Here is a 25,000-nt window from a genome sequence, read left to right as displayed (position 1 = left end):
GGAGGAGAGCTCTCCGCTCTCCAACCTCTCCCTCTCTGCCGGAACCCACGCGGACTCCAACGGCACGGCTCCACTGGACCTGAGCCGGGCTATCCCGGTGGGAATGGTGCTCGCCTCTTTCATCATGTTCGCCATCGTGGGCAACATCATGGTCATACTGTCGGTGGTGTGCAACAGGCAGCTGCGCATCCCCACCAACTACTTCATTATCAACCTGGCCATCGCCGACCTGTTGCTGGGCACGACCGTGCTGCCCGTGTCCGCGACGCTGGAGGTCCTGGATTACTGGGTGTTCGGGAGGATATTCTGCGACATTTGGGCCGCGGTGGACGTCTTGTGCTGCACGGCGTCTATTATGTCGCTGTGCGCCATCTCCATCGACCGGTACATCGGGGTGAGCTACCCGCTCCAGTACCCCATGATCGTGACCAAGAAGCGGGCGCTCTTGGCGATGCTCGGGGTCTGGGTGCTGGCCATTATCATATCCATCGGGCCGCTGCTGGGATGGAAGCAGCCTCCCTCTCAGGTAGGACCGGAAAGGTGTATGCTAATTATTTTGTTAATTGGCCTGTATATCTATCTATCCATATATTTGATCCATTACATCTACCCATCTATCGATTGATCTATTTATCCATTTATTTTATCCATCTATCTATCTAACATTATTATAATTGTTCTCTATTATAATTATTATATATTTTGAAACAGCAGGCAGGCCTGTTTTCAGAGGTCCTTATACAAGTTTGACCATGCAGTAGTCAACAACATATGATTTAATATCAGAAATGATTATCTTTATTAAAGGGGCGCAGCTACTGAATTTAACTGTCAGCCTAAGCTTAAAGTTTTGTTTAATGTTCCCCAAGGTAACCCCGAAATGCATGAATCCTCCAAAATTACCTCATTCCCAAGAGACATTAAAATTAACTGTAGTCATGTCTTCAACTGTCTTTCCAGTTAGGCTACTTCAAAATAGCCAACATCTTTCTGTCTGGTTCTGATCTGCTCCTCGAGGTCAGCTTCTAAGTCAAAGTGTGTAGTGTTTCTTTAAGTCTTATTCTGTCTTCGGACCCAGTGCCAAGGCAGGACGCATCGTGCCGAGTACCTTTACAGAGTTCAAAATAACTTTGCATAGGTTCCAACTAGGGATAACTCACACATGGACGCATGCCAACACACACAGTCACATTCGCTCATTTCCACACACACACACGCAAACGCCCACCCACATACACTAACAAAACGCACACACACACACACACACACACAGACACACACACACACACACACACTCACACACACTTGCTCACATGAAGATTGTAAACTTTCTACTAACAAACTGTGCATGTGCATTCACAACTCAGAACATTTTCCCAAGGAAAGTAAAGTAATGTGTGCCAGTATTGCCCTAAACTGCCTATTAATGCAGCAGCATAAAATGTGTATTGTTAGGACCCCCGGGATGGCCTATTGTGATACTGGTGTTGAGCACTGGTTCAAATGGCTTACTTGAGGTTTACCGAAATGGGATAATGGCAGGAAAAGTGTTACCCAGGGGAGGTTGATTTCCTCAGGATAATGGGATCTGTGAACGTTTCAGGGTTTTGCCTGAGCTGTAATAAGGTCATTAAACAAATGATACCAAGGTAAAGTTAGGCTAGGTACATCGAGGTAAGGTAAGGTGAGGTAAGTTTAGATATGGTAAGATTGAGTAAGGTTAGGTATCGTAAAGTTAGATTAGGTCAGGTAACATTTGGTAAGGCAAGGTATTGTTACGTTAAGTTAGCTAAGGTGAGGTCCGGTTAGGTGAGATAGTTCAGTCAGGTTTGGTTGGGTAATCTTAGGTAAGGTTAGGTACAATCTCGAAGCTCTACCTCGAGGAACCACCCAATATCTCTGGGGTTCTGGTGGAGCTGGATAACGGAGAACGGATATGAGGTCGGTGGCTTCCTCTACCGTGTGCCAGTCATTGTTTTCACCATCTTTTGAAGGTGTTACAGGTGCTGACAACATTACGGAAAATTTCTATGAACAGATGTCAAAGCTCATAAAAAGCTAAATCGAAATCGTCATGGTTTTGATCGATTGATTGATTGAAATGTATTTCGAACATGTAAAAGAAAACAAACAATATATATCATACACAAATGACTGATGTTAAACAAAATAGAAAGCATAATTAGATACATAAATGATAAATACTTGATAATTGTAACATGTTCGAAAAGGAAATTAGTTGGTGAGGTTGGGTAAGGGATAGGTTAGATAAGGTAAACGGATGATTGGTTAGATTTGGTAAGGTTATGTTAACCAAGGTTAGGTAAGGTGAAATGAGTTGAGATAAGTCAAGGTAAAGTAGAGAAGGAGAGTATTTTCAAAAGGTGATTATGGTGCAGTCATGGAGAAAATCAGATTAAAAAAAAGAAAACCAATCACCCTATAATTCTCTCTCTACCTTCCTCTCTCTACCTCCCTCTCTCTACCTGCCTCTCTTCACTTCCCCCCTCTCTCTCTACCTCCACCACCCCTCTCCCTTTCTACCTCCCTCTCTCCATCTGCTTCACTCTCTCTCTCTCTCTCTCTCTCTCTCTCTCTCTCTCTCTCTCTCTCTCTCTCTCTCTCTCTCTCTCTCTCTCTCTCTCTCTCTCTCTCTCTCTCTCTCTCTCTCTCTCTACCTCCCCCACCCTATCTCTACCTCCCTCTCTCTATCCCCCTCCCTCTCTCTACCTCCCTCTCTACTCCCCTCTCTCTCTCTCTCTCTCTCTACCTCCCCCACCCTCTCTCTACCTTCCCCTCTCTATCCCCCTCCCTCTCTCTACCTCCCTCTCTACTCCCCTCTCTCTCTCTCTCTCTCTCTACCTCCCCCACCCTCTCTCTACCTCCCCCTCTCTATCCCCCTCCCTCTCTCTACCTGCCTCTCTCTCTCTACCTCCCCCTTTTCTATATCTGCCTCCCCCCACCTCCCTCTCTCTACCTCTCTTCCCCTCTATACCTCCCTCTCTCCCCCCCCCCCCCCCCCCAGGACGTCAGGGTGTGCCCCATCACGGAGGAGCCCTTCTACGCGCTCTTCTCCTCGCTGGGCTCCTTCTACATCCCGCTGGCCGTCATCCTGGCCATGTACTGCCAGGTGTACGTGGTGGCCAAGCGCACCACCCGCAACCTGGAGGCCGGCGTGGTGAAGGAGAACTCCAACGAGGTCACCCTCCGGATCCACTGCCGCAACCAGCAGATCCAGGACCTGTGCGTGGGCAAGAACAACGGCCACGGAGCGCCGGGGGGCCGCACCGGCAACCTGACGGTGAAGCTGCTCAAGTTCTCGCGGGAGAAGAAGGCGGCCAAGACGCTGGGCGTGGTGGTGGGCATGTTCATCCTGTGCTGGCTGCCCTTCTTCCTGGCGCTGCCCATCGGTGAGTGGGCCGATGGCCGCGCCGTGGGTGTGTAGGGTGGGTGGGGAGGGGGTGGTGGGGGGGGGGGGTTGGGTGTTTGTGTACTTGTGTACTTGTGTGTGTGTGTGTGTGAGTGAGTGAGTGAGTGAGTGAGTGAGTGAGTGAGTGAGTGTGTGAGTGTGTGTGTGGGGGTGTGTGCGTGTGTGTGTGTGTGTGTGTGTGTGGGGGGGGGTGTGTCCGTGTGTGTGTGTGTGTGTGGGGGGGGGTGTGTGTGTGGGGGTGTTTTTGGTCCTGTGCAGTCGAGTCAGAGTCCTCCGTGCTGGAGTTGAAGTTTAGGTCAATATGACACGAGTCTGAGTCACCATAAAGGGCAAAATACGTACAAAAATATCAACAAATGCACAAATAAACACTTATAGTGCCGCATGTTGACATTTAAAACAAATACAATCTGTTACCGGACTGGCGGTGCAAAAAGGAACGGATTGGTTGAACATGTAAACTCCTCTACTAGACAGACACTTTGTTATTATGTATTTGTGCGAACTGTTCCACGTTGATCCCAAACAGCCCCGGTGTTCTGAGGCCACCGTCTCACGGCTCTCTGCTGCAGCCTCGATCCCCCATCACTCAGACAGCGGCCGCGCTGGGTGGAGAGTGGAAAGCGTCTGAGGAGGGCTCCTCAATGACCATCAGCTCTGGTATCTCTGGTGGCCCGGTGTGAAGCTAATGCTGGCCCCCCTTGTGCCCCAATCCGCCTCTCCCCCAGTAGGACGGAGCTGTCTGTCAATGTTGGGTCGCTTTAAACCGCCCTCCATGGAAATGAGGGACATTTATATTTAATTGGCTCCTTTATGTTTCTATGGAATAGGTGGCAATCCCAAGAATTGTTTGTTTCATGCAGACTTTTTGTTCGCCTGTCTTCTCCGAAACGCCAACGGCACAATTAAACTGATAGCAATGTTTGGAATCTATGTAAACCTGACATTAGTGTGTTTGCATGAGATAATATGCAAAATCAGGCAGGTATGCGACAAAATTGCACCTTGCGGTGTGTACAGGGTGCTTTGTCAAACCGGTCCGACATGTCCCCCCCCCCCCCCCCCCCCCCCTAATACTCCCCTTGCCATTTGTCCGTGGTGGTCCGGACCACGTTGCCTCCCACCGAAACTCCGGTCTTTGAACCAACACACCAGTTCTCCCAGTGGAGGGACGATGTCCAGTTCCCCAAGTTCAAAAGCAGTTCTACAGCCAGTCACAGCAAGCCAAATCGAGGTACACCTGAGGCTTAGATCTACTTCATAACAATAACGACCACCTGTAACCACCGGTTGAAAGGGTATAGTGTGGGTAGGGGGGCTTGGCTGCATGTTAAAGATGGACATTCATTGTTCTTGCCTGTACTTGAGGGGTTTACAGTCTCCCCTCTCGACATCAGTATTTAGTGCAGAGGAAAGATGGTTCATGTTTTGTTAAAAAGCAACGCACATTACCTTTTTCGGTCACGTTCATTATAAACTCTTAACCCAAAGCGCTTTAATCCTAAAGTAACTAAAACAATATGTGCGTTTCGGGAAAGAAAAATAGATAAATTCATATGCAAATCCATCTAAAATGTTACTATTTCTGTGGGGAGAATATTGATGTGAGAACACGGGATGCTTTGAAGCCTTTTATTTTGTTTATGCGTATTTATTGACACAAGATCATAAATGCAAACATTTGGATGTTCATTGGAATGACAACTCTTTGAGAAGCCTAAAAAATAAATTAAAAAAGAATACAAAAGAGTATAAACTTGGCCTGATTTAAGTTTGTGGTGGTGGTAACCATAGCATTGAGGATAATATGCAGGATAATAGAGTTGTTTCCTTAACCTGGGGTCACAAGTGTCTTAAACCTGTCTTAATTATCTCAAAAGGTTATGAGAATGGAAGAGAAGTATGTAAGATATTTAAAGAAAATCAAATAAACAGTTGTGAGAAGTCTCAAGAGGAGAACAGTTGTGCACATTGCCAGGTGGAGAGGTCATTGAATGAGCAACATCAACCATCTCATCATGGATCATCTCCTCGTCTATCATCTCCTTATGGACCATCTCTTTGTGGACCATCTCCTTATGGACCATCTCCTCATCTATCATCTCCTTATGGACCATCTCCTCATCTGCCATCTCATTATGGACCATCTCCTGATCTACCATGTCCTCATCTGCCATCTCCTTGTCTACCTTCCCCTTATGGACCATCTCCTCATCTGCCATCTCCTCGTCTACCATCTCCTTATGGACCATCTCCTGCCTGATCTTCTGTCTCTTTCTCTGCAATCTCCTGATCTACCATCTCCTTACCAACCCATACTTCATGGAGCAAGCCCAGCCTGAGGTACCCCACTGCTTTACAGGGTAGCTAGCCACCTCGTTCTACAACCCGACGGGTCTCTTTCTGCTCTTGCTGCTCTCCAGTCCAGCCCTTTAGCCTCCTATTGTGTGTTTCATGAGGTATCTTTGACCACCAAACTGAATTATGAAGTATTTGAATTTCCGTGTTTTCTCACAGACGAACGTGTAAATAAGTCTTCTGATAAAAATGTTTCTAGTTGGTTAAATTCTTCGACAGGCCAAATGTCTGCAATGCAGTAAATACGCGAACATTTGCATTATACATTCGCGACAAGAGGTGAATATAAACATTTGATATTTTTTTATGCATTGATTGCTTGTAAATTCTCAGATTATTGATGAGAATTTAAAATATAATTTCACCCCATCACAGCTGCTGGAGCAAGCAAAGACATTTTCATGCTTTTGGTTTTAATGAGCGGACATCGGGCTTCAAAGTCATTAAAAGCGGTCACACAATCGAACCACTAAATGAGTGCCCCAGCTGCATCTTGTTCTGCTCTGCCCTGCACCACGGGCAGCACAGCTCACCGGGTCACTGGCACCTCTCTACTGTTGATGCAAGCCAACGTTCAGTCAGCCCTCACATGACCAGGCAGATGTTAAGCCACGCAGATGAACACAAACACAGCTGCACTTTATTCTGACACAACACGATTGACACAGCCCTCCCAAGTGTCTGTTGTTTCTCATTTCAACCTCAATTCAACCCTATATCTCCACTTCCTCATTCCTCCTGCATCGACACTGTGATATGATACGTTAATCATTCGTTTTCTCTTTCTTTTTTGGGGTCTGTTGATTTATTTATTTCTCTGATAAGATCGAATCCGTCTCCTTCATCCCTTTCTGCCCCTCATGTAATTCCCATGTTTACTTTCTCTGGCAAGTATTTCAGATGAAATACTTGACAGTGAAACATAAGACAACATGTCTGACTTTGTGTGTGTGTGTGTGTGTGTGTGTGTGTGTGTGTGTGTGTGTGTGTGTGTGTGTGTGTGTGTGTGTGTGTGTGTGTGTGTGTGTGTGTGTGTGTGTGTGTGTGTGTGTGTGCATACATGCATGCGTGTTATTGGTGTCTGGACCCCAACTGCAGCAAAAAAATTAATTAAAAAAAAGTGAACATTAATACAGTAAATGTGGGTTAAATTCATACGCACTCAGTCACACAGACAAACACACACACACACACAAATACACGAACACACATATATCTAACCAATATGTGCCAAGCATGCATATTTAATTGAATTATTATGCATATATGCTTTGGTAGCATTCGTCTCAGTAATTGGTTATAGTATAAGCATTTGTAATGAAAATCAGCTCTTTTTGATTTAATTCTATGTTTCATTTTGAGCTGTGTAAAAAAAGCTTTCCATAAAGCTGTTAAGCCTAACACGCTATCCATGTAAAGGCAGAACTCAGTTGCTCTTCCTTTAAGATCCTTGAAATATAGACAATCTTATCTGTCAAATAAATATTCTCGTCTGTTGATTAATCCCTCTTCGTCCTCTAAAATCATCTACCAATCATGTGTTTTCATTGGGGCCATTACTTTGCCAGAAATGTGCTCTTTGTCCGACATGGATGTTATTGAATTTTACCAACAGACATCTTGAAATACAGTAATCAAACACTGGAAGATCACCTTACAAGTCAATGTTTATAAGGAATAAGTAACACCTGCACCTTTCTCTCTCTCTCTCTCTCTCTCTCGCTCTCGCTCTCGCTCTCGCTCTCTCTCTCTCTCTCTCTCTCTCTCTCTCTCTCTCTCTCTTTTAAAGAGTTTCAGTCTGTTATCTCCGCTTCAGCACATGACTATCAGACCTGCTAGCCCATAATACTCCGGGCCTGCTTGCTTCCTTTAAATTGCCTCCCGTATATCGATGCTACGTAGCACACCATTCTGCTTGCTAGCCATACCTCAGACTGTTCTGACGGATACAAAATAAAGGAGAAACAGGATGACAGGATCATCTTGCGACTGAATAGAATATCAACACTTTACCGTTTTAAATATAAAAGGGACATTTATACATATACGTGGACATGGAGAGCGGAGGGAACACATTTGAAGAGATTTGATGAAACACACTGCCCCGCCGTCTGCCCGGCCTCATTCGCTGTAATGTCGGTGATTTTCCATCTGCCGCCTTTCTTCCCTCAGTAATAGGACCCTCGACTGAATGGACCGCATTTCATATGAGATATTTTTCTAGTACATGACAGGACTTTAGGGAGGGGGGCCATTTAGGAGGTGGTGGTGGTGGTGGTGGTGGGTGGGGGGGGGGGGGGGGGTTGTTTTGTTTGGTATTATTTTTGGAAACTAATTGAAAAAAAAACATATTTTTTTAATGTTTTTTTTTCTGTATTTTTATACTGGTTGTTATTATCTGTTTGACTCAATTAAAATGTGTCTCACAAAAAAAACATCCTGTTCAATAATATAATTATAATAATAATCCAAGGCCTAGGAATCTTAGAATCATTTGAAAAGCCAAACACAGCTCAGCAATGATTCGGAGACATCAGCCTATGATGCCGCCTGGCTTTTCATTGGATAACGCCCGGTGACGCATGAGCTAAACAAGAGCTTTTTCAAGAAGTTCTGTCTAGACAAGAAGCTGTCGTTAGAATCGAGATCGAATGCAGCATGCAAAACCTCTGGAGGTTGTTTTGACGTATGTCTACATTTCTTGGACAACAGGTCCCGTCTGTTGAGACACCGAAAACATCTCTTTAAAATCCCGATCTCACAATCGTTTTCTAACACAACGTTAGTTTAAAAAGAGCATCTTCAAGCTAGGCAATGGTGAGATCTTTAATGTTATGTTGCTAATTAAACTTTTGGTCGGCACAGACCAAACTGAATGAGACCGTCCTCTCTTGGTTGACAACACCGTGGATGTATTGCTTTTATACTACAGTCTTTAGTAGCATGCATACATTTGAGCGAAAAAACAAAACAACTACTGAAAAGTGGCACAATAACCAATCATCCGAAACAGCCGAATGGAATTCAGACACCAGCCTTGTAAGGCCCTAACCGAACATTATTCACCGTAGCTATTTCATTTACAACTTAAAATAGAGTCACGGGATCCATTTGAACAGAGAGCTCTGCCCTCATACGGGAACCGTCAGAAGAATTCAGATTAGTGACTGATTGGATTTGTTGGGCCGCTTATCTTTCCCTTCTAAGGTGTTCAATTAAGGCAAAGACTATCTGAAGAAAGGCTCAAAGCGATTCTTGTCTTGCACTGTATTTGCTCCTTCCCGCTTGTCAAGAAGTGATGTCGACATCTTTTTTTTTAGTTTTTCTCTGAATGTCTCCCTCCCCCTCTCTCTCTCTCTGTCTGTTTCAATCCAATACAAATTGGGAGGGGAACACACATTGATAGTTTGACGGATAGGAAGAGCGATATGGTCGCGTCTGTATTATTCCCAAGCTTTTCCGTTTTCATTAATAGTCTTGTTGCACTGTGGGAGAAGAATCAGGAATGCAGGAATTTGTTTTTCATCCTAATCTACAGCTCAGATGTCTCTGTTGCTCTTTATTTGGTCTCTGGTGTTTTACTGCAGTATTCACAGTGGGTCACTGGTACGACCACACTGTAAACATGTCGCTGAGTATTTACACACGGAAAATATACTCAAGCACTTCCACGGACCGACTTGGAACGTTTAGCTGAAAGAACAGAATAGGTATCTAGACATGGACAAATATTATTGGACAACAAGTATTTTTGCCATGTCATGAACATAATTCCCTTGTCCATCGGCCAAATGTCTTTGTTCAGGGAAGGAGATAGAGAGAATTGATTAATACCTAGATTTTTGAAAAAGTATTTTGCGGTCCCTTCCATATAAATGTATTCCTTGAGTTGCTCGAAACGAAAATTGACACTCTGCGGCTAGTGCCCTATACGAGCACCACCTACAAGCACGCCCCAGAGACATCTGAATAATTCAGTGTGTAACTTTGACAGAAAACTGCACAAAATAACCATATCTGTAAGGGTGCCTTAACACCTGAACTGTTCGGTCCGTTGAACATCAAACCCTCGAGCACTTAGCCAGATAGCAGGGCTTGTTCTGTGAGGCGTGAGTGCTCATTCCTACTCTGGTGCGGACCAAACCAAATTAACTCTGGTTGGCTTGAAAACGGGGGTCTTGGTGTGCTTCCAAATCAACCCTGGTTTGATTATCTTTGGGCGTAAACTTGATCCGACTCAAGATCAGGAAGCGAACCAGAACACAATGCATTGTGGGTTGGATTTTCTAAAAGACTAGTGAGCCACTAGAACGCAAGATGTTTGTTTACGAGTTTGGAACAAAAGAGTTGAAAAGACCCTAACTGTATTTAGAAAATCCATTAGCTATATTAGCTAATCTATAATCTATTAGTTGAAATATATCATCCAAGCTTTTCTTTGAACTCATGATTATATATTTATAAGGTCGTCCAGAGTGCTAGTTTATCCAACGTGTTGTTGTTTTTTGCCTCAGGCCACATTTTGTGACGTTCCCCTGCTTAAACCTTCTCTACAACCTTTAAATGCATTCTTTAGAACAATTTATAGATAGCCTTGAGTAAAAACCTCTTCATTGCATCTCAATCTCCTGTGTTATGTCATGTGTCACCCGTTCCTCCACAAGGTGGCTGGTGAGAGCAGGCAGCCGTGCCTGGGAGCCGGGGGTTTTTGTGGGTTTTCCTGTGATGGCTCCCCAGCAGACAACCAATCCTCCAGAGGGCTGTAGCTGTTCTGGTATCATGGGATACTACCAAAATACAACAAAGTGAGGGAGACTCAGATGCATTCTCAGAGAAAAAGAGTGGGAGACATCACCACTCTCTTACCACACTCTCGATAGTATACATTCAACGCAATTTATGACACGTTTATAATTAGCTGTTGATGTGTGACATAAAGTTTGTGTGAAGATTGGTTTTCAATTAGTGTAGACTTCATAAACTGATATTTGTCTCTTTTCTTCTCCTCCTCTCCTCTCTTCCCCTCGCACTCCTCTCCCCTCTCTTCTGCTCCTCTCATCTCTCCCCCTTTTTCTACTCTCCTCTTCTCTCATCTCTACTGATCTCCTCTCTTCCCCTCGCTCTCCTCTCCGCTCTCTCCTCTCTCCCTTTTTTCTGCTCTCATCTTCTCTCCTCTCTCCTCATCTCCTCTCTTCCCCTCGCTCTCCTCTCCTTTTTGCCCTCTCTCCATCTCTCCTCACTCCTCACTCCTCTCTCCCCTCTCGTCTCCCATCTCTCCTCTCTCCTCCCCTCTCTCCTCTCCCCTCCCTCCTCTCACCTTCCTCTCTTCTCCTCTTCTCCTCTCTCATTCTCTCCTCTCTCCTCTGCTTCTCTCCTCTCTCCACGCATGTCCAGCCACTGCTCTAATTTACCTCCACATATTTTCAAATGCACTACATTGCACTACAATACATCATCATTTAACTGATCTATGTGGTGTGATGAACTTTCCAGTCTCGAGAAAACAAGTAGGCCTCTGCCAATACACACGCAGGACCTTTAATTATGTATGAATATACAGGCTCTCACGATGACCACACTTTTATCATTTCAAGCGGTTTACATATTTGTTGATGAACGTTTTTTCTATTTCCTTCCTGTGAGGCGACTGCTATAAACAGTGTAATGAGACTCCTCCACATGTGGGGCATTAATGTATGGAGGCTTCAGCTCCTCCCCAGAAAATAGAAGACATCCATAAACAGTGCAAGAGTGCAAAAAAAGAGTGCAAGCTGCATCCTCTTGTGATCCATCAAGTTGCGGCTAAGTTGCTGCACCACAACATGATTCAGCTCGGTGTGCAGTCCATGATGGACTCCCACGTCTTTAAAATCAATTTAACACATATCGTGGGCAAAGAAGTGGAACCGAGTGTACTTCACACTTGACTCACAGGAAGAATAACATAATACATAAATGGATGTAAATGTTTGCCATTTGGGTGAGCGCTCTGATCCAAAGCATCTCACAGTAAAATAAGCTGTTGCTTAAAGGCATTTAGTTCTCCTTTGTTAAATCCAGGAAAATGTATACTTTTCAGAAAATAAACAGGCATCTTTCATGTTAAAGTGCTAGTGAATCCAAAATCCTCCCTTCTTTTTGTTTCAAATGTCTTTACGTGCTCTCTATGAACTACAATGTAGTAATCAATGCAATTCTGGCACAGTTACCAAAATAAAAGTGTCATTTAGAAAAAACCCTGTGTTTCTGCCAGTCTCCGCCAGTAAGTTGGCCTTTTCGGAGGCACCTGTACGACAAAGATACACTGACACGCTTGCAAGTGTCAAGAGATAAGTGAGATTAGTGTTCAGGAGCGTGAAAAGGCAGTGAGAGGAGGAATGAGGCCAGGTAATAGCAAAACATGAAAGGGAAGAGGAGGTGTTAGGAGGTGAGTTCACATGAACAATGTTCAATAATTTTCCACCCAAATAAGCACGTATATGCAGGTTTTCTTTTACTGGAAACCCGGCAAAAATTGAGAGGATTCCTTTACCGTTGCCAGTAGACGAGTCTGCCGTTTGTCTTCTGGTATGTCATGTTCACGAAAGAGCCGTAAAACACGATTAGTTAGGAATAGAAAGCAGCATTGAGGCCAGTGAAAATGCTACAGTGGATCATACTGTTTCTCATATGCCACTCATTCAGACTCTTGCAAACTCAGTTTGAACCCCAAAATAATTTGTTGTTCCAGTCAATTTACGCTCCAACGTCCAGAACTTTCAATGCGGTTGTAGCACCGCATTGAAAAAGGGCTGGAAATTAGTGTGTCCTCCTGGGTGACCTGTTTCAATCACTGTCAATCACAGCCGAAGCGATTAAGACCCGTGACTCCTGCAGTCATTTGTCTTGGGAATGCTGGGGATTGTAAGCTTTCCCACTAAAGACAGAAGTCAGATGTCAGTGGGTGCTAGTGGGCTTTCGGGCCAGTTAGAAAGGGGCTTTAGTAAAAGAGATTAGTGCATTTTTAGGATGTTCACGAGAGCTCACAGGCACAAAGTATTTGTTTATCTTCCTCCAAGTCCGGCTTTTATATTTTATTAGTTCTCCTTTCATCCCCTCTCTAATCTACCTTCTTGTCATCTCACCTTCTCCTCTTTTCCACTTATCTCATATACTCTCTTCCTTCTTCCCTGCACTTCATCTCCCTCCTCGCTTTTCTGCTCATCTTCCTCATTTGTTCTCCTCTCTTACTGCACCTCCCATCACCTCCCGTTCTTTCTCCCCACTTCCTCCCTCTTCTCTCTTCCATAATCGATTATTTTCTCTTTCCTCCTCCTCCCTCTTTTGTCTTCCTTAATCCCTTCTCCTCTCTTCTCTCCTCTCCTCCTCCCTTTTCCTTAATCTCTTCTCCTCTCTCCTCTCATCCTCCCTCTTCTCTCTTCCTTAATCTCTTCCCCTCTCTTTTCTCCCCCCTCCTCAACTCTCTACCATAATCTAGTCCACTCTCTTCTCTCCATCTCGGTTTCATAGGGCTCTTCTCCTCTACTGCATTACTCTCCTCTTCTCCTGCCTTCTATAATTCTCCCTCTTCTATAATCGTCCTCTCTCCAATGTTCTGTATTTTATTCTATTCTCCTCGTCTACAAATCTCCCCTCTTCTGCTCTGCTCCCTTCTTTCGTCTATAATTCTCCTCTCTCCTGTCTCCTTGTCTCCTCCTGGCTCCGACCCAAGTGGTCCATCATGGGGCTGGGGACGCTAACTACTAAAGGCCCTCAGAGGGAGCCTACAGGGAGCCCGTCTCTCCTGATCTCAGAGAGCTCATAAAGATGTACTGAGATCCCATCCCGTGCGACCCTGATGGAAATATGGCATCAGCCTAGCTTAGCGTCTAGAGCTGTAGTTGAAGAGCTGTAATCTTATGTTCGGGGGCTGGGTGGGCGAGGGGGGGGTCAGCTGCTTGGACTTGATTTACAAAAAGTTTGTTTTGGGCTTTGAGTGGGTTCTCCAAACACAGTGTAATAACTCTGTCATTCTGTCTCTCTGTGTCTCACGGTCCAACACCCACCCACTCAACGTCCCAGGACGTTGCTAGCTGTTCCCTTTACATGCAGTATCACTCTTCATCGGACGGATAATTTTTCTTTCTGTCAGATTATCTGGTTTCATGCGGAATCCTCTCTCCCCCCCCCCCCCCCCCCCCCACGCACTCTCCCTATCTCTCTCGCTCGCTCTCTCTCTCCCCCAATTCTCTCCCTATCTTTGGCACTCTCTCTCTCTCTCTCTCATTCTCTCTCTCTCTCTCTCTCTCTCTCTCTCTCTCTCTCTCTCTCTCTCTCTCTCTCTCTCTCTCTCTCTCTCTCTCTCTCTCTCTCTCTCTCTCTCTCTCTCTCTCTCTCTCTCTCTCTCCCCCCCCCACTTCTCTCCCTTCGCGTTCTATGTCTCCGAGGGGAGACTGGCACTATGTCTTGGCTGTCAGAACAGACGTCAGCCAATGGCGCGACGGCTCGTTGCGTGCGGGGGCGACATACCGGAGGAGACGCTGCTGAGCGGGACGGGAAGGCCTAAAAAGGGTCTATGGGGGTTAGGGATGGGAGAGGGGCAGCGTGCGGCTGGAGGACATGTGTGTATCCGCCCTGGATGCCCTTCCTCTCCTAGGGGGCTCCTACATCTGATTGAGACCACTCTGACGTGGAATCCACCGCTACACTGGCTGAAAAACCAAACAAGATTTAGAGTACTGAGATTAAGGCCCAATCCCATTTCTACCCCTTACCCCTTCCCCTTACCCCTCACCTTTGTTTTGAAGGGGTAAGGGGAAGGAGTAAGGGGTAGAAATGGGATTGGGCCTTACCCCTTACCCTTCCCCCTTCAAAACAAGGGGGAGGGGGAAGGGGAAGGGGTAAGGGGTAGAAATGGGATTGGGCCTTAGAGCCCTATCCGACACCTGGTTGCTTTACGTTCGTAGTGTGTTTGTGTTTGTGTATGTGTTTCTGCTGCTGCGGGCAGAAGAGAGCGAGAGAGAGCGAGAGCGAGAGAGAGAGAGAGAGAGAGAGAGAGAGAGAGAGAGAGAGAGCGAGCGAGAGTACACAACACTTCCCTTGGTCTCGATGTAAACATGTTGTTATGAGTGGCTTGAGAGTCGAAGAAAGAGCCGGATCCATGTGTTCAGCCGGCACTCTGAGCAGAAAGGCTGGGAGGGCAGCGGTAAACGCTGAAGGTTGTCAGGGGCGCCATGATGAAGCCAATCTGACGCCCAGATCAAAGAAAAAGGATTTACTTCTGTACTAGGGGAGCAGGTCCCTAACAAAAAATGTCTTGATGGACGGGTGAACTAATGGGATATCTTAGAGACGGAGAGCCATTCAAACTCTCCCGATGTCAGAGCAAACCATAAAGCACGTTAGCATCTGCACGGCCCTGCACCTCAGCTAGCCGATGGCGTTGTAAGCGGCCGGGTTAGCTCGGTGCTAACTGGGAGATGGAGGAATGGGAAGGTCAGATGCAAACGGGGGTGTTTAAAGGTCCTTAAAGCTGTAAAAGTGGGAGGTTGCGCATAATCACTTGTTCTTTTTATGAGCATTTTTTAATGTTTGTGGTGTGCGTGCCCCTCAGAAGAATTCCGGAAATCGACATATGCTCACACACACCCCTCTTTCAAGGGAAGACACCTTACACACACACACACACACACACGCACACACACACACACACACACACACACACACACACACACACACACACACACACACACACACACACACACACACACACACACACACACACACACACACACACACACACACACACACACACACAGCTGCTGTACCTTCTCAGTTGCTTATTTATTTGTATGCATACAGTTGCAATTTCATTTCAGCAAAACAGAGATAAGGGGAAATTTATAATATGATACACAATGACCTTCTCATTTTAAATTGATACATAAAAAAATGAGCTTGGCACTGCTTTATATCAAAATAGTAGCCAGAAATTTGACCATGTATAGAGAATAATATGATACGTATTTAATATTATACGTATTTTTTAAAACTTATATTCCCATTTTAAGGTGCAAATATAGACGATGAATATGTTCATATTTTTCAAAATGGCGCCCCCCTGTGTCTCATAAATGACCAGCAGTGAAATATCAGGTATAGAGAAATGAGTGATTTCATCAGGGCAAATGGGCGATCCGAATTAATTTGCATGTTGAAGGCCGTAGCAAAATTTCAACCCCCCCCCCCCGCCTCCCGCCAACCCACAAAACCAATCATTGGATTGTTGTTATTTGACTTGGGAACTATCCCCGCTATAGCGAAAGAAATGTCATCCGTTTTTCCTGTTTGGTGCAGAGCCATCGATTTCTCACCACATCTTTACTCCCTCAGGCTCCTTCAACACCAACCTGCGGCCCTCCAAAACATTTTTCAAGGTCATCTTTTGGCTGGGCTACTTCAACAGCTGCCTGAACCCCATCATCTACCCCTGTTACAGTCGGGAGTTCAAGCAGGTACTCCGCCGTTGGCTCTGTGAATGCTATGAACCGAGTCTGCAGTTCTACCACCACCAACAATTTTGAAGGACTATTGTTATGCTCTTTTCATTCATGTTTACATATTCATACATCTTAACTCAACACTGCCACAGTATGGATTAACATTGTGACTACGTATATTATTTGGCCGAGGGGAAACAATCTTAACTAACAATCCCCTTAAAAATGTCCACACATGATAAATAAATGGTAATTGGGCTGCACTTTTTTTCCGAGCGCTTTTCTAACCAGGAGCCATTTAAAGTGCTTTACAATATTGCCAGTAATAACATTCACCCATTCATGCACACATTCACACACCGATGGCGGAGTCAACCATGCAAGGCCAGCTCATCGGGAGGAGTGAGGTTTAGGTGTTTCGCTCGGGGACACCTCGACACTCAGCTAGGAGGAGCTGGGGATAACTAGCAACCTCCCGGTTACCAGCCAACCCGCTCTGCCCCCAGAGCCACATGCCGCGCCCCCACACTCCGACCCATCTCTCCCCTGTGTGTTTCCCCCCCCGAAGGCCTTCATCCGCATCCTGCGCTGCCAGTGGAAGAAGAAGAAGAAGGGCTGGCAGGCCTACTACAACTACCGCTGCCAACAGGGCTCCAACACCTCCTCCTTCCTCAACGGCAGCCAGCAGACTCTCTCCTCCGTGCACCCCAGCCCGCGCTGCGTCGCCACGCGCCTGGACCCCGCCCCCTGGACCTCCAGAGGGGGGCACTTCCTCTCGCCGTCCCCCCCCCTCCCCGGGAGTCCCTGTGCGGGGCCGCAGGTCCAACACGCGGCCCTGGCCCCCGCGGAGAGGGCACCCCCGGTGAAGCCCGTCTCCCCCCTGGCGAGGGAGGTCGGGGCGGGGGGCGGCCGTGGGACGGGGGCAGGCCGTGGGACGGGGGCGGGGTCGCGGCGGGAGGCGTCGCTGTTGGCGAACGGACAGAGTTTGAAGAAGCACCGTGTGGAGCTGCAGCGGGATGTTGCCGTGGCGATGCGTGGGGAGTCGGCTGACAGCTAATCCGCCCACACACACACACACACACACACGCACGCACACACGCACGCACACACACACACACACTGACAGGGAGCTGCTGCTAGTCAGCCAATGACGCGAGACAATCGATCAAGGTGGTTTGTGGACCCGATCGACGGACAGAGAAGTCGATCTAGAGCGGCAGGGCGATCTAGAGTGGCAGGACAGTCTAGGGACGTGTGGTATTTAGCATCGGTGGAATACTTGGCCTGCAGCCTCCAATCGCTCTCCCTCTGCTGGTCGTCATAGGTAAAAGGTCTCCAAAACACCCATTCCTTTCTGGTATTTATTATTTATTGATAGCCTGAATAGCCTCGCCTCCAAGATGAATGACAGATTCATGCACACTCACACACACACACACACACACACACACACACATACACACACAAAGACAGTGTTAAACCGTAAGTCCTTCTTTAAAACAGTTAGATTTTTTGATTGGATGAAAATAACTTCAATCTCGAAGTGTTATTGTGTTATTCAATTACAATTACAATTAGGGCATTTAGCAGACGCTTTTATCCAAAGCGACTTACATCGGTTAATACACACACACATCGGTTAATTATTCCCATGAATTACATGCACACAGATTGAGATGTGTGTGCGTGCGTATGCGTGCGTGCGTGCGTGCGTGCGTGCGTCCGTGCGTGCGTGTGTGTGTGGAGAAGGACATGGAGGAGAGGGGGAACACTGAGCTGGTCAGGGGGGACTGGGGTGGGACCACCCTCCTACTGGGGTCGGTCGTACTGTACCCAAAGCCTCCAGGAACTGGACCATGGTTTGTGTTACCCGTCATGAGCACCCTACTCATGGCGACACCTGCTGACGGACACTGTGAAGACGATGTTGGACTTGGACTTAACAGGCGCGGTGATTAAAGCACAACGCCGTCAGGGTGGGCAGTTCTGTTCAGCCTGTATACTCGTCATTATAACCCTTTACGCTCACAACACCCTGTGTTTGTCGTAGAAATGTGTGGCCACTTCAGCGTGTTCAATCGTACTTGTGAATTAAAAAGGATAATCAATGGTTGTTTCAGCCAAGCGCGTTGTAAAAACCATGGAGCGTGTTGCCAAGAAATGACTTAGAAACGGAACCACTGGTTGAACCGGTGTGTGTGTGTGTGTGTGTGTGTGTGTGTGTGTGTGTGTGTGTGTGTGTGTGTGTGTGTGTGTGTGTGTGTGTGTGTGTGTGTGTGTGTGTGTGTGTGTGTGTGTGTGTGTGTGTGTGTGTGTGTGTGTGTGTGACGCACTGTGACAAATGTAACTGACAGGAGCTCCATTCACACCCAGCTTCAAGGAATGCATGCTAGTTCTTCACGGCATCGTGAGAATTCTAGCTTAACTAGACCAGAGGGATAAGTCGGCTTAGCTCTGGAGGTAGACCAGTTGTCTTGGAACCGAAAGGTTGCTAGTTCGATCCCCGGCTACTCCTAGCTGAGTGTTGATGTGTCCCTGAGCAAGACACTCAACCCTAACTGCTCCTGACGAGCTGGCTGTCGCCTTGCATGGTTGACTCTGCCGTCGGTGTGTCAATGTGTGTATTAACCGATCTAAGTCGCTTTGGATAAAAGCGTTTGCTAAATGCCCTAATTGTAATTGCACAAACAAGGTATACGTAAACTGATTGACAACCGGATGTAAGATCGAAGCGAACCTATCACAAGTAGACGTACGCTCAGGACTCTATACTCTATAGTGGGGGTGTGGTCTGATCCCCCCCACAAACTCACACTGATTTGAGGTGCCTGGCTAGTGGGTCTGGGGTCACCCGCTTGCCTACTCAGCCAGGAGGGGATCCATTAAATCGGAGTGAAGAAATAAAAGGAAACTAGTAGGTTGAAATTGCAATGGATTTCATGGAGCCTACTATTCTGATGCTTAATGCACACCTTGATAACCCTTTACAACATAATTAGGTGTAAACTACGGATTTTTGTCGTCCATCACTTCAAAGGTCTGTTTTGTCTGGTGTGTTCTAAGTGCACCCTACTTAGCTATGGTGCATTCTCAACCATGTAGACAGTGGAGGTTATGTACAGGTAAGGATTGTCACGTGATGTAATGTGGTGTATTTGGATATGTATTTATGGTGCGGATTAGGGTTGGAAAATGAAAGTCATAGTTTCCATAAAAATGTTTTAATGATGAATGTATTGATGGAACCATTTCAACCGCTAAAATTGATTGACATCATGCCGCAGATTTTATTTAAAAACAACCACCAAATGTACAGAGCCTGTGTCTTTATACCTTAACTTGTGTTTTACCTCATGCTTTTGCCACAACATTCTCTGGTGTGGGGCTCCAAGCAAATAGCACATCGCTAAATAGAAATGTAGTCACGACATGGCTAAATCTAGACTCTACACTGACTGCACGTACTGGTGAAAGCCAGTTGATTTATTCACTTGACCAACATATCAAGTAAATGAATGTAGTGTCAAGTGAATTAATGCAGGATTCCTGAATGTACTATTTATATGCTCGGATTCTTGAGAAGGATACTTGCAACAACGGGAAGGCTCTGCCAATTATTTGTGGTAAAAGCCCACTCCAGCACTCTAAAAGCCTTCTAACCATGACTGATGAATCTTTGCTGTGCTATAACGAAGGCTACATATGTATAGTGCCAGCATATTAATAGATAATGTGATGGGAACTAAAGAATGGATGAAAAGAATTACATTGCAGTGTAATCATTGTCCATGATTTTCATTTTCCAGACCATCTGTCTCAATCAATCATTTTATGGACATATTCGATTGAGTCATTTCTCTGCCGTTTACTTGCTGAATAATTTCTCTCACTAGACTATATCAAATGAGGGTCACCACTAAAGTCGCCACCAAAGCTGCTGAGAAACGACCAGAAGCGGCCGCAGACGTGGATACGGATTTGTTTGTCTGGATGTTAAACTGAGTATTGTGTTGTCATTCAATATGCTCTTCTTATCAAGAACATGTTTTAATTTTTAACTGAAAAAGTTATCTGTGGGACACTTTAAAAGGATGTTGGATAAATGAAATTATTAGATTCATGTTCTACATTCTGACCTCTCATCTCATCAGAGGTAATCGTCTTTCAGGGGGATCCCTCAAAATGATGATTACAACATTGATAACCCTCATGACCTTCTCCCCGAATAACAGGTGACCAATTTCTAAATGCTTGATCACAATCATCATAAAAAATGTTTTATGCGTAATAATAAGGCTGGCTTGTGTTTTGGTCCAATTTCCACCATTTTCTTCAGCAATACCATGTGTTTCTGAAGTGACTGATGCCCTGATATGGAGTGTCTGCTATAGGGGCTGAAAGAGGCCTTTCCGCTTTTTTCAACCATGGCAATCAAACGGCAAAGTAGGTTCTCTTCATTATTGAACAGTTAAAGGAATTCCAACTGAACGCCTAACAAATCTGGTGTAATGGCATCTATTAATGGCCTCCGCCTGGGTTAGCGAGTTTCTCCTGAAGTTTGGTGTATAGTATAGGGCTTTGATTGATTACAGTGTCGTTCCTCTTCAGGCCGACTGCAAATCTGGGACTAAATAAGCCGATGTCACGCGGCTTTCTGTTTATTTCGATAGTGGGCGTGGACCAGCATGCACAGCATGTTTGGTTTTCATTTGAACTGGATAATCAAGTTTGTAATATGTCAATCTAAATGTAAAATAACGTGGATATTTGTTTGATTCGTCACGGCCTGGAACTGGTAAGAATGAGAATGTTTCAGCGTGACATCACAGGCCTGACTGACAGGTCAGCCAGGTTTCTTAAGTGCTTACAGTTTACCATAGTTCAGTTCCAACAACGAAGGAACTGTTTCAGGATTCAAAGTTTGTCTCTCTTACGCACATGTTAAGGTAAGATTTAGCTTTACCACAACGTCGTTGATTATTATTTTTGGTATCATCCTAAATTCTTGAACTAGCTTATTCGAAATTTAAGTCAGTCTTTCTCGGAAAAGTAGCCTGCCTTGCTTGTAGAGATTAATTACATTAATTATGAATATGATATATTTCTGAAAAAAAAACACAAAAAACACAACGATAATGTTGGATGGCACTGAGTTCATATTCGGAGGTACTGTACACTTCAATACTGATTATTTTCAATGTAAACCCTACATCATTGCATATAATTTAGGCTACTGTTTAAAATGAGATTAGTCAGTGTATATCGCATAATCATAGACAAAACGTATCATATCTGTTGCAAAGTAATGACAACAAAGTAGATTACTATGCAAGGTTTCGACAGAATGAGTAAAATGATTGAGTGATTTCTGAATTCTGTCATTAATTCTTCATTATACCTAATATCCAACTTTTTGGGAGCGTAATACGTCGAATATTTTGCTATATTGTGTGTATGCATGGTGTGTGTGTGTGTGTGTGTGTGTGTGTGTGTGTGTGTGTGTGTGTGTGTGTGTGTGTGTGTGTGTGTGTGTGTGTGTGTGTGTGTGTGTGTGTGTGTGTGTGTGTGTGTGTGTGTAAAAACTAAACTGCGGTCTGCAATCTTGTCTTGAAACAGTACAATGGCTTCCACCACAGTTGTGGTTAAGCAGCCTCGAAATGTATCCATTGGTGATTGGTCGTCTGGACTATTTCATTGCACTGATGATATGAAGGACTGTAAGTTATAAAATAATGTCGTCCACTCAAACATAGTTATTACCAAGTAAGAGAGGCCGTTTAGGTGATACTTTATAATTCTCACATATACAGTAGGTATGTGAAACGCTCTCAAACACGAAACACATAGCCTAAGTTAAATGCCCTCACATACTACTAAGAATTATGTAGAATAATGTACGTTAGTGGTATTTTTACCGATATGCCTGAAATAGAAAACATATAACCGTCATAACACTGCCTTAATACGTCACTTGATAGGCTGTTTTGGGTGTTGGTGTTGTCCCTGTCACGCCTGCTCGGTGACCAGAGAGTTTGGCGAGTGTCTCTGTCTCCCTCTGCTGGATATGTGCGGCATTATCCCACCAGTGGTAATGGGCATGAGGTTTGCCTTGCGCCAACGTCACGGAATAGAAGTAAGGCCAAGGCGTTCATAGAAAATCATATCGTACAAACATAGTCCAATAAAATACCACTGTGCATTATATACGTTTAATTTAAATAACTTTAAAATCAAACAACACCAAGATCGTGTCACACAAATCAATAATATTCATCACTAAATGTTTACTGGAAAGGTTAGTCCCTGAATAGATTAGGAGCTGATAATTTACCGATCATAGCAACTCGAGGTAACTGATAAGATATACGTGTTTAAAGTCTGATCTTAAAAATTGATATTCAAAATTGCATTTTAGTTTATTTATTTATAGTATTTCCCTTTGTATATTCATGAATGACTAGCTGCTACTGCGTTATGAACCTTGCTGTGCTGTCTACTTCTCAGGGCACTATGTGTAGGGACTGTCTTGCCGCTACATTCTGTTCTCCCTGCGTTTGGTGCCAGATTTCCAGAGAGCTTTCGAACAGGACGATGCCTTCCAGCCTCGCAGATCTGATAAGATAACTCTGAGTTTGCAAACAGTCTCTATTTTACCTGACAGTCAAACCTGAGCCCTAGCTTTGCACCTTGTTTCCACCATGTCTAAATGAATGGGCCTTATCAAAATTGTATAAATTGCTGGTGTTGACTGGGGCCACGCAACCCAATGTTGTATATAAGATGAACCCAATCAAGTGCAAAATTGGCGTTGTACTGTTTACGTCCAATGGGGCCTTGAAGGAGCCCAATTTGAATTATTATAGTGTTTGGCTTGAAAATGTATAACGCTGATAAATATATTGTTGTCTTTCTTTGAGACCTCTATATGAGTCCGATTAAAGTATTGCTTTTCCTTTATTTTTTTGCAAGAACATTTGCTGGTCAATGTTTGTACTTACGAGGAAATACGAGGATCAGTGACTCCAAAAGGTCCAAACTGATTTGTTCCATCCCACCTGCCATGTAATGACCAGCTTTCACATGTATGGCCGAGACCATTGTGTAACACAATGGGGTTTTGCTGTTTTGAATAAATGCTGACTTGTTCTTTCCTTGACTCATGTCAGTTGCACGAAGAGCCCGTTGAGTTATAATAAAGTTATGTTTTTTAACTATACTAAGAAAAGACGTACATTTCCATCAACATCAGTCTGGGGGTCAGATAAGTCATTAGGCAAAACATCAGTTGTGATTCAGCAAACCAGAAAAAAATAAATAATTCATGCCGTAGCATTGCTATCCATCTCGAAATCATCATTCTGGTCCAAGGGCAGGTAGGGAAGAGGATCTCACAAATCAAACTGCTGATCTATTATGAAGATGGTAGGGCCTCTTATTCCCGGGCACTAGGGGGCGCTGTGTCCAACCTGCGTGTCGTCTTCTCCGCCAGGTGGCGCTGTGTACAAGCTGCGTGTGGTGTGAACCTCAATGCATCACAGAAGAAAGAAGAAGAAGAAGTAGGAAGAGAAACACGTGCGAAACTTGCAGACCCCACTTGCAGACCAACACGTTCGTTACTAAGCTTTGACCAACATCTCCGTTCAAAATGGGAAAATCAAAGAAAGAGAAGCCAGAAGCAGAGGTGGAAGAGGAAACGACAGGGGCAGTCGAGAAATCTTACGGGGAGCTTATTGTTAACATTAACCCCATAGCCCAGCCGCTAGCGTCACGGAAACTCAGCAAGAAGCTCTACAAATGCGTCAAGAAGGGTAAGCGCCCGTCAGCTCTAATTGTATTGTATTGTTGAGAATGGTAATGATAAAACGCACGTTGCCGTTTCGGTTTGAGGTTAGATTTTGACGAGCCTCGTGGCTCTTCAACGCGTCTGTGGACACAAACCCTTATACATTAACGTTACCACGTGGACGCGCATTTTGTTTAACGCGGAAAAAAAATGTATCTGCTGTTGATAAAACTTGGATAGGCTTGTGGATTTCAACGGCAAGGCTTTTACTCAATCAAGTATTAAGTGACTTGTTGTCACTCGTTTATAATGTATCAAACATTCCACTGGATGCCTTTGTAAACATTTCGCTTCCATTTTAGCTGCGAAGCTGAAACAGATTCGACGCGGAGTGAAGGAGGTGCAGAAGTTCATCAACAAAGGCGAGAAGGGGTAAGATCATGAATGGTGGCCACCCAAACTGCTGCATGCTTAGTTTGTCAGTCGTTGCAACAGGGTTGTTCAACGTATTCTCGAAGGACTCGAGTGATTAACTCTCTCGTCCCTCTGTGTGCATGTAGTATTGTGGTGCTGGCCGGAGACACGCTGCCCATAGACGTCTACTGCCACTTGCCTATCATGTGTGAAGACAGGAGTCTCCCCTATGCCTACATCCCATCCAAAGTGGTAAGCCCTTCCATTAGTTTGTTACATGTTTGCTGTGTTGATTGTATCCTGGTTGATGGGGTTGGACCATGTTAAGCTTGTGATTTTGGCTTACCTCTCCACTTGCTTTCAGGACTTGGGGTCTTCGGCGGGTTCCAAAAGGCCGACCTGCGTCATACTGATCAAGCCCCACGAGGAATACCAGGAGGCTTACGACGAGTGCCTGGAAGAGGTGACGGTTCTGCCCAAGCCCCTCTGATGAACGCACGGTTCCATCACATTCACACACAACCACGCCTGGGAACC

At 45.2% G+C, this 25,000-nt stretch overlaps 2 protein-coding genes across 2 annotated transcripts in view; both read left to right on the top strand.

Moving 5' to 3' along the window:
• Positions 1-23,416, top strand: part of LOC115547498 (alpha-1A adrenergic receptor) — a 23,845-nt gene extending 429 nt beyond the window's left edge. The window contains exons 1-6 of the mRNA XM_030361793.1: positions 1-526; positions 3,026-3,410; positions 16,160-16,281; positions 16,835-21,212; positions 21,883-21,983; positions 22,771-23,416. The exon at positions 1-526 is cut by the window's left edge and continues 429 nt beyond it. Coding sequence (XP_030217653.1) covers positions 1-526; positions 3,026-3,410; positions 16,160-16,281; positions 16,835-17,323 — 1,522 coding nt within the window. The 3' untranslated portion in view covers positions 17,324-21,212; positions 21,883-21,983; positions 22,771-23,416. The remainder of the gene's footprint in view (positions 527-3,025; positions 3,411-16,159; positions 16,282-16,834; positions 21,213-21,882; positions 21,984-22,770) is intronic.
• A 376-nt stretch (positions 23,417-23,792) lies between these two features.
• nhp2 (NHP2 ribonucleoprotein homolog (yeast)) overlaps positions 23,793-25,000 on the top strand; it is a 1,790-nt gene continuing 582 nt past the window's right edge. Inside the window, exons 1-4 of the mRNA XM_030361847.1 lie at positions 23,793-24,074; positions 24,412-24,481; positions 24,610-24,715; positions 24,828-25,000. The exon at positions 24,828-25,000 is cut by the window's right edge and continues 582 nt beyond it. Coding sequence (XP_030217707.1) covers positions 23,912-24,074; positions 24,412-24,481; positions 24,610-24,715; positions 24,828-24,953 — 465 coding nt within the window. The 5' untranslated portion in view covers positions 23,793-23,911 and the 3' untranslated portion in view covers positions 24,954-25,000. The remainder of the gene's footprint in view (positions 24,075-24,411; positions 24,482-24,609; positions 24,716-24,827) is intronic.

This window comes from Gadus morhua, chromosome 7 (genome assembly GCF_902167405.1).
Source record: "Gadus morhua chromosome 7, gadMor3.0, whole genome shotgun sequence".
NCBI classification, from domain to species: Eukaryota; Metazoa; Chordata; class Actinopteri; order Gadiformes; family Gadidae; genus Gadus; species Gadus morhua.
The sequence above is the reverse complement of the archived record's forward strand: the minus strand, read 5'-3'. Positions and strand labels throughout refer to the sequence as shown.